This window comes from Chlamydomonas reinhardtii, chromosome 1 (assembly GCF_000002595.2).
Source record: "Chlamydomonas reinhardtii strain CC-503 cw92 mt+ chromosome 1, whole genome shotgun sequence".
In the NCBI taxonomy this organism is placed as follows: Eukaryota; Viridiplantae; Chlorophyta; class Chlorophyceae; order Chlamydomonadales; family Chlamydomonadaceae; genus Chlamydomonas; species Chlamydomonas reinhardtii.
This window is the reverse complement of record NC_057004.1, coordinates 3,117,923-3,126,680: the sequence shown is the minus strand read 5'-3', so window position 1 is coordinate 3,126,680 and position 8,758 is coordinate 3,117,923. Positions and strand designations below refer to the sequence as shown.

At 59.7% G+C, this 8,758-nt stretch overlaps 2 protein-coding genes across 3 annotated transcripts; both read right to left on the bottom strand.

Moving 5' to 3' along the window:
• Positions 1-769: 769 nt before the first annotated feature.
• On the bottom strand, positions 770-3,845 carry CHLRE_01g019450v5 (uncharacterized protein). 2 transcript variants are annotated; one of them, XM_043058446.1, is made up of 10 exons: positions 3,519-3,845; positions 3,248-3,350; positions 2,881-2,902; positions 2,646-2,695; positions 2,445-2,474; positions 2,187-2,314; positions 1,920-1,939; positions 1,724-1,748; positions 1,456-1,512; positions 770-1,282 (listed from the first exon to the last, which is right to left on the bottom strand). In XM_043058446.1, exons 1-10 carry the CDS (start codon positions 3,579-3,581, stop codon positions 1,244-1,246), a joined length of 537 nt encoding a protein of 178 aa, XP_042928360.1. In that variant the 5' UTR covers positions 3,582-3,845; the 3' UTR covers positions 770-1,243. The 2 variants fall into 2 exon arrangements, with proteins under 2 accessions (XP_042928360.1, XP_042928361.1); XM_043058447.1 differs by having other exon boundaries at positions 2,208-2,314.
• Positions 3,846-5,453: 1,608 nt separating this feature from the next.
• Positions 5,454-6,515, bottom strand: CHLRE_01g019400v5 (uncharacterized protein). The gene has a single exon (XM_043058445.1). It carries the CDS (start codon positions 6,385-6,387, stop codon positions 5,938-5,940), a length of 450 nt encoding a protein of 149 aa, XP_042928359.1. The 5' UTR covers positions 6,388-6,515; the 3' UTR covers positions 5,454-5,937.
• Positions 6,516-8,758: the final 2,243 nt, after the last annotated feature.

The window sequence follows — 8,758 nt, the reverse complement described above, 5'->3', positions numbered from 1 at the left end:
AGCTGCACCCAAGGACGTCGAGGTGCATACGTCAAGTGACAACTCCAGAGCCTCACGACAGCTCACCCCGAGGATGATCAGGGGAAGGCGGAGCTTGCAGGACTGGTGCGTGCGCTGACGAGGATAGTACAAACCATACTTCGGCCCAGCCGCGCACTCTTGCCCTGCCTCTGCCAACTGTTTGCCATTTGTTGGGTATGGGAATTAGCTGCGCCCTAAGGGACTTTGCCAACCTGCCTTGCCACTGTCCCATCACACACCATACTTCGGCGCGACACCAGACTGGACTTGTGAGCTATCCTAATTTTATTGGTTTATATATGTGCTATTTGACTAATTTATCATCTCCAGCATCCGCCTCGGTTGCAGAGTGACAACTCGACTGCGGTCGAGAACGATGAGTCGTCATCGTATAGTGGTCAGTATCCCTGCCTGTCACGCAGGAGGCCGGGGTTCGATTCCCCGTGACGGCGTTTTGTCCTGGACGGCGTTCGCTTACTGTATGTGGATGCTGTCCCCATTCCTTTTAGTGGAGTTTTCTAGTTTGGAGGCTGCGGCGGCACGTACATACGTGCTCGTGTCCCTCCGCGACGGCACCCAGGGAAGCAGGGCGCAGCATGCCAACCTCGGTGCCGTGCCTCGCCAACGGAGCCATGGGCGTCAGCTGCACCCTACGGGACCTCGCCAACCCGCCTACATCCTGTCCCATCACACTCCCAGCGTGACGTGAAGGCAGCTCACGGACACGTCATGGCAGAGACAAGCGCCACGCCTTCATGGGGTTCAAGGACCATCCCAGGCTTGGGCGCTGCAGATTGCCACTTCTTGTAGCGTCGCAAACATGCCGTACTACGGTCGCACGTCAGCCCTATCCCTTTCCCTTGTGCTTTCACATGCTCATGTCACCGTAATCCTGGCAGTACCCTAAGTCCCGTAGCAAACTCACGAGCTATTCCCAGTGACAGAAGGACTCTGTCAGCGCATTCGTTGTCTGCGTGCTAGGAAAGCCTGGACACCACAAGCCTCATTGTACGGCGGCTGCGGCCACTGCACGGGCGTATGCGCAGCTACCTGCCGAAGTCCACCTGCTCTGCCCGACCAATCTGTAGTCCTGCACCCCTCGACCTGGTTACGAACGAACGCCACCTGCACGCTCGCGCACCTCCCGTGGCGCTGCCCGCCCAACTGACCGCAGTTCCAAGTGCCGCCGTTCCTCAGCACGCGGCTGCCACGGCCAGTAGTGTCACGCGTCCTCGTCGTCCTCCGCCTTGTACTTGGCCGTCTGTGGACAACGTGGGGTTGCGCGCGCGATGCAGTCATTCCGGTGCCAGTACTGCCTGCTGTGCCTAGCAGCACCCGCATCATGCGCTGCTGCCTCCTGGCACGTGGCTGTGCCCCGCTAGTGAGGCGCAACTGGGTGTATAGGCGCGTCCGTGTCTGCACAGCACCGCACACCTGGTCCTTCATGCGCTGCAGGTACTCCTTCTCGCTCCTGGCCTTGAGGTGAGCCACCTGCGCACAGCCGCAGTGGCAAGACGAGGAGCGGGGCGAAACCGCATCGCGCGTCCATCGCGTTTGTTTCCCCTTCACACAGCATTGTGCGGGGGCCTAGAAGGGGCGGGGACGAGATGACGGGCTTGCCAAATGTACGCGTCAAGCTGCAGGAGACAAGGATCCAGCGCATACACGAAATGCACAGCACAAAGGAATTTACTGGACTCACCGCAAAATTTGCAACGGAGCCAAAGCTGCAAAGCAGGTGCAACAAAGGAGGTGCGTGAGTGGTCCACCAGGCCAAGATTGCGGTCCCGTACAACGCAAATGCAAGGGCTGGACATTCAACAGCTCGCTTTTAGGATCTTCTTAGAATGCTGCCACTCCTTGAACCCCAGCTCCTCTGGGCGCCATGCCACACCTACTTGGGCGAGCTGAGAAGCTCCTGCACTCCGGCCGCATCGTTTCCAGCAGTCACATTTCAGTGGGTTCGGGCACCATGATGATAAGTGTTCTGCTTATGTTTGCGTGGTTGTGGATGAAGCAGTCTACTCCACCTGCACAGTCACAACCCCATGCAACGTACTACCCCTACGCCCGCCGCCACACTCTCATAATGCCAGCACCCACCATCCAAACCGAAAGCCGGTGCCACGTATGAGGCCCGAGGCACGACCGGCATGCGCGCAAACTTGCATGGTGTCTAAACCCACCTGCATGGCGATGAGGATCTGCTTTACCGTGAAGCTGGGCCGCCAGCCGGACACGTCGCCGAGGTGCTTGGGCACCACCTCCTTCAGAATGCTCAGGCACACGCCGCCTGCAGACATGCGTTATGAGGATCTGTTAGTGATAGGATCTGTGCTAACAGGGCGGCAAGGTGTTGGGTGAGGCAACTGGGCATGGGCGCCGCTTTCTCTGAATCTGCTTAACACAGTCAAAACCCTCACCATCATCAAACACGTTGACGTGGAAGAAGCCTGCAAGCAGGTGCAAGCCAACATGGTCAGTGTGATGCGACACGCAGGCATAGGGGAGCAATCGTGTAAGCCATGCGGGTAGCAGTCCGCATGAGCTGCCGTCTCCCTCAGCAGCTTGACCACCACGCTTGAGTGGCCAACTGGCCATCAAGTTGCCTGCCCGGCGCTCACCCTTAGGCATGAACACGAGGGGTGGCTTGTGTGGATGCTCGGGTGAGAACCTGCATGTAACGGCACGATGAATTATGCACATGCTGAGAATGGTGACTGGTAGCGGCAGCATACTGTAAGCTTTTGGTCTGGCTCGAGAAGCACAGGATTTCAGCAATGCAACGTAGCAGACTGCGGTATGCAACACACAGTGGTTACATATGCAGCTGGAGCACCCGACGATGCCCCCGCGCACTTGATCGTGAAGGGGAAGAGGCCTGCAGCAATGAGGATGACGCAGGTTGTAGCAAAAGGTTGCTGGATGAAGCAAGTAATGGCCAAATGCCCCACACTGGTGCCCCATCCCCACCGACCCAGCCTTTCAAGCTCCCAACTCCCAAGCCCTGATGTATCTTCGCCCCGACAAAGTGGATGGGCTCTGTTCCCAGTCCAGAAGATCGGCAAGGTTTTAAGTATTTTGTCCTCATCTAGAACCTTGGACTCCTCAGCAACCCCGCGATAGATGTAATGCATGGCTCCCCGTCCGCCCCGGGTTGGGACGCGTCTAGCATGACGGTTCCAGTGAGCTGGAAGTTGTCGTTGCTAGCACTGCGAGAACGTACCTCCTTCGCAGAATGTCCCTTTCATGCCGGGTACCTTGCAATCCCACACAAATATATCCGTTGAACCGTCTTTCGCCGTTGTAGGCTTGGCGGTCATTCCCGGCTGCACGGCACGCCACAAGCGTGTCACTTTGCGCAGCAGCCGTGGCAGGGCCCCAGAGGCTTCTGTGGTTGTTGCCACAAATGTCGAGCACCCTCGCTCCCCTGGTCGCTCACAGACTGCCTAACCCAAAGTAGGACTGGTCACATTGGTTGGCTGGGAGGGGCGCACCGGATGGTCCTTTCGCCACTGCCGGCGCTCCTCTTGGAGCCTGGACGCAGCTGCAGACGCCATCGCTTTTCCTTTGAGGTTGTACCAAGTGGCCCGGCGAGGCGGCGCGCCGGGGGGTTGGGTGCGCGGCAACTCAGTCGCCCGATGCACACACGACGGTTCGCGCCTTGCTTAGCTTGTGCGATCGATACCACGACTTAATATATGGCTCGTGCTATAAAGTCCTGAAGCCAATAATAAGAGTTGGAGTGAGTACTGAGTAGAGTTTGTGTTTTGACAGCTCCACCTTTTGAAACAGGTACAACTATTATGAGTACAGCGTAGATAAGTAAGTTTACAGTGCAATATGCCCGTATCATGTTCGCTGGATTTCCCAAGCTGCTGCTCCGTGCCCTGCCTCATCGTGCACGTACCGTGGTGGCGTGCGGGCAGGGGCAGGGGTCAATCCTGCCTGAGGACCGCCGCCCCATGAATTCTCGCGATGCTCTAGTGCATCATTCAGTGCCTGCAATGAGCTCAGCCAGTGAGCCTGCACTGAGCCTGCACTGAGCCAGCACTGAGCCTGCACTGACGGGCCACTGAACGTGTGAACCCACGCCTCCTACGTGTGGATTGAATCCCAGTTAGAGCGATGCCCGCTTCACAACACCATTATGACTGCCGAAGAATGTTGCAGTGACGGATGGAATGAAGGTGGGTGGGGGGCTGGGGGCGCAGAACGAACGAGCGGGATGGTGCGAGTAGCATGTTGGAAGAAGCGGGGGAAAGGGCGCTGCGTTGAGCGGGGGTGATGGGAGTGCGATGGGACAGTGTTGAGGCAGGTTGGTGAAGTCCCGCAGGGTGCAGCTGATTCCCAGACCCCAGAAGATGGCAAGATGGCGGGGGTGATGGGAGGGTGAGGTTTAGCAGCGATGGCAATGTGTGCGCCAACCTGCGCCATCAGAGGTGTAGGTGGTGCCGTTGGCCTGTGGTTGGCTGCACACAACTCACGCTTAGGCCCAAGGCGCAGTTCAAGCAGTGAAACACACGGGCTCCCTGACAACACTTGTTTTTGCTGGACCCGCAGGAAGCAAACTCCGTTTTGCTCTTCCTGCCAGCCTGATCTCGGAAGCTCGGACGGACCCCCTGACCGCGGCAACCCCGCCCGCACACGATTGTGCCACAGGGCTTCCTCATTTGGATCTGCTACCCATTCGTGCTGCGAGGAAGCAGCTGCCGCCCCTGCAGCAGCGGCCGCCGCGGCGTTGACATTGGCTGAGCGAGCTGAGCCAAGGGCGTTTAGAGGTGCGCAGGGTGCGAAGTTGCGAGGGCAGGCGCATTGAGACGCCGAGCTTACTTGAGATGCACCGCACTGTGCCACACGGCCGCACTCCACCGTGTCCATGCCAACCCCTCCCCATCCCCCTCCTTCCTACCCCCCAGGGCTTTCTGATTATGATGGGACTTTTTCGTTGGGCTCGGGCACAAAGCCCCCACCCTCAGGGCACCTTTCAGAGGGTTATTTCCAGGACCGGCCTCTGAGGTTGGGTCAATCTAGGCACATCCGTGGTCCGTGTGGACCCAGACACAAACAGGCTGCTGGACTTCATGGCCGCCCCCGGTGGCGCTGAGTACAAGGAGCGCAGCACAATCTGTGTCAGCCCTAAGACGCTGCTGAAGCGCGCGGGGCTGTTTTGTGAAGCTGGCCGGCCGCTGTTCCATCGGGGAGGTCATGTGATCCTTGCCCTCCTGTCAGAGCCGTTCGCAGCCTGTCGCCGCGCCGCGTATGCACTGCATGTGGCAGGCAAGGGCGACGGTAACCTGCGGGTTGCAGCTGCGCGTCACCCCCAAGGAACGGGTGCTGACGATGGAGCTGTCGTCAAAGCACCACGACAAGGCCGGCGGCAAGCGGCGCACGATACGTACTTTGGCGGGGGCGGGCCTGACTGTGGGGGCGGGCCTGACTTTGACAGTTTGACCCCACTGCCTCTTCCGCTGCTATCCCACAGGGCTTCGACCTGACCCGGGTTCTCCACGTCTACGCAATCATCGGCGGGGAGGCGGTGAAGATGGCCCACTGGCCAAACCCCAAGCTGGAACGAAGCTGTCACAAGAGGGCCGTACGTGTTACCTCGCTCTCCGGCGGCAGCATCTTTGCAACCGTGGCATTTCATGTCGACCACTTTCACCAGGTGCGTGGGGAAGCAAGCAAGGTTTGGGGAGACGCATGGGTACTGCGCATGGGTACTGCTTGGGTAGCGGTGAATGGGTGCGTGCCGCAATGGGTGAAGACCCTAGGGCCTGGGCCCTACAGGCAGACCCCTGTACATGCAAGCCGACAATGCCGGCCCCAGGCAGCAGCGCTATTTCCGGGGAGCGGTACCGTACATATGGTGGTGTTGAGAAACACCGGTTTTGTAGCTGTTGCCGTCGTGGTGAATCAGGGCTTGGGCTTGGGCTTGTCAGTGGACAGGTAGCAGCTCTTGCCGTCCTCCGCCGTGTGGCCGTAGTAGGTCCCTGCGAGGCGCCCCTGCTTGAACTCGAACTTGACGTCTGGGTAGAGCTTGAAGAACTTGGGAAGGAGGACGGTCACGCCTACAACACCGGGGCTGGTCTTTTTCTCCATATTGGTCCCGTATTTGCTGTGGAGAGCCCGGCGCTCCTTCCTGGACGTTGGCATGTAGAGCTTCTGCAGCTCCTCCTCCAGGCGTCCCGCCCACTTCTTTGACCAGGCGTCGCCGCCTTGAGGACTGAGGGTGTATAGCCGGATAGCTGGGTCCTTGCCTTTTGCAAGCTCAAACCACTTGGCGTTGGTCTCGGGCTCCAGTCGCCTCTTCTTGGTTTCCGGCTTCTGCTCTGGCTCCTGTCGCTTCTCCTTGGTAAAAGGCATCCTTATAGGGCATGTACTGTTAGACACTGTTAGTTGTAAGCGTAGCGTGCCTCCCGACGGTCCGCGAACCGACAGCAATGCCGTACTGGCAAGTCGGGGAGGCGCGGGGCAGGCGATGCAGACGTTGGTGGTGGCTTGTGGTTGTGAGGTTGGGCGCAGGGGCAACGCTCGTGCATGACGCTCCTGCTTGAGCCCCTTCCCAACACATGTACACATTATACAGGCCGAGGCCTCGACCTCTGGTGGCGAGGTGGTGCGGCTCATATACAGGGGCCCCGCCGCTCATTCGGCTGGGTCCACGGCTGATCCGGGGGGTGCGGACTGCTCGGAAGATTCGGTACACAGACTTCGGAGGACACGACCCTGGTGGCAATGGGGGACGGTGTTTGGCTGTGGCCCTGTGCAGCTAAAGTGTTGGGTGCAGGGTTACAACAGCAAGCGGAAGCAGCGTGGCACCAATCTAGACGCGGAACTGGATTTGATTTGTGCGCTTCAGCGTCGGTGTCCGTGTTGCGACATGCACTTGTTCTGGCTGTGATGGGGCATATACATATGCAGGGTGGAGGTGGAGGGACGGACAGTAGCTTTTTAGGAGACGGGGACCGCGTTTTTTACCCCCCGCAGCGTTGGCGCCGGGAGAGTGGCTTGGCACCTGAAGGGCACCAGCGTGAGTATCTAGCGAAATCAGCGTGGATGGAAACAAAGCTGGTTCAAATCTTCTAAGCTTCTTTGACCTTTGCCAAACGCAGTGCGCGACCGTTCCGGTGTCCAGATGCTTCCGCGGAAACAGCGGCACAATCGCGGCCACCCGGACATCAGCCTTGACATGCTGCAGGAGGCATGTGCGCTGGTGTCTACATCCACGCGGCCACAGCAGCGCGAGAGTGTCATGGCGCACTTTTACGCCATGCACTTTGCGCCGCTCCTGGTCGAGGCTGCGTGCGGCCCGCCCGTGGACATCACGGCGCACCACCAGGTATGTTTGCGGGTGGGCGAGCGAAGTGGTGTGAGTGATGCTCACGGCGCACCACCAGGTATGTTTGCGGGTGGGCGAGCGAAGTGGCGTGAGTGATGCTTTCTGGTGAGTGATGCTGGCTGTGACGTTTATTTTGATGCAGCTGGCGCATCATCTTCTCCAGGACGTGCTCACCAACCTGGAGCAGCATTATTGCGCCAATTTTATGCGGTGGGTGCGCAAGTGGAGCCGGGCCGTGCTGGAGGTCCCCGATGAGCAGCTGCCGCCTGCACCGGCTGCCGACGACGATGATGAGGAGGAGGAGGACGACGATAACGAGGAGGAGGAGGTGCGAAGCGGGACGGGCATGGGCAGTAAGGTATAGCGGATATTGTGCACGTTGTATCTCTTGCGGTCTGTGATCTTAATGCGTAAAGTGTACAAAAAGCCTTGCGCCCTCCCGTGCCAGGCTGACGCTGGCGCCAGGGTGTTCAAAGCCCTGGCGAGCCTGATGACAGCGGCACTGATGGGCTGGCGGGAGCTGCCACTCACCGAGGGTGACATGGGCGGCCTGGCTGTGCCCGCCGGCTTGCTGGATCGCGCCAACGTGAAGGCAACCGCCCTGGTGCAGACGTGGAAGGCTCGGGGGTTACATCCTGTTCAAGCGGGCCAGCAGCGTCTACTGGACAGGGACCCCCTGCTGCTGGTGAGCGCGGCGGCGGACCTGCTGCGCGATATTCTGCCCAGGCACAGGTGCGTCAGGGGCCGCTACCTTGGACTGCTGCCATGGGGTGAATGGGTGAGTCTGGATGAGTAGTTGAGTCATGCCCTCCTAAAGCTGCATTGCTTTGTGCGCAGGTGGCTCGTCAGCGAGTACCGCCGACTTCGGACGGCCGCTCTGCCACCTCCGCGAGGCGAGCTGGTGAAGGCCAAGTTTGCTGCGAGGCGGACGAAGCCGTTTTCACTGGTTGTGGAGGCGTCGCTCATGCCCCTGCACGTGCCCATCACCAACACGGTTCTGCAGGTGGGCTGGGCGGGGGAGGGGAGGGCATTGAAGATGCCACACACGGCCTAACTTTGCACGATGCCGTTGTAGGAGGTGCTCATCAACCGCGAAGTGCTCGTGGTTGCTTGGGAGGCCGCGGCTGCTGCAGAGCGGGATAACGGTGGGGCGGCAGAAGTGCACAAGGCGGTGCAGAGCGCTGTGGAGAGTGGTTGGCGAGCATTTGCGAACTCAGCCGCGTCGTTTGAACCGTGGCTGCAGCGGCAGGGGCTGGAGCCAGGGCATGACCCTTGGCTGGTCGCCGGGTTCCAAACCCAGCGCAATGCATGGGACGGCTGGGAGTTTGCCGGCTTCCTGCGCACGGACGGTGCCGCTGCATGTGTGGCCCTGAAGAAGGCTACTGCGGCTGGCGG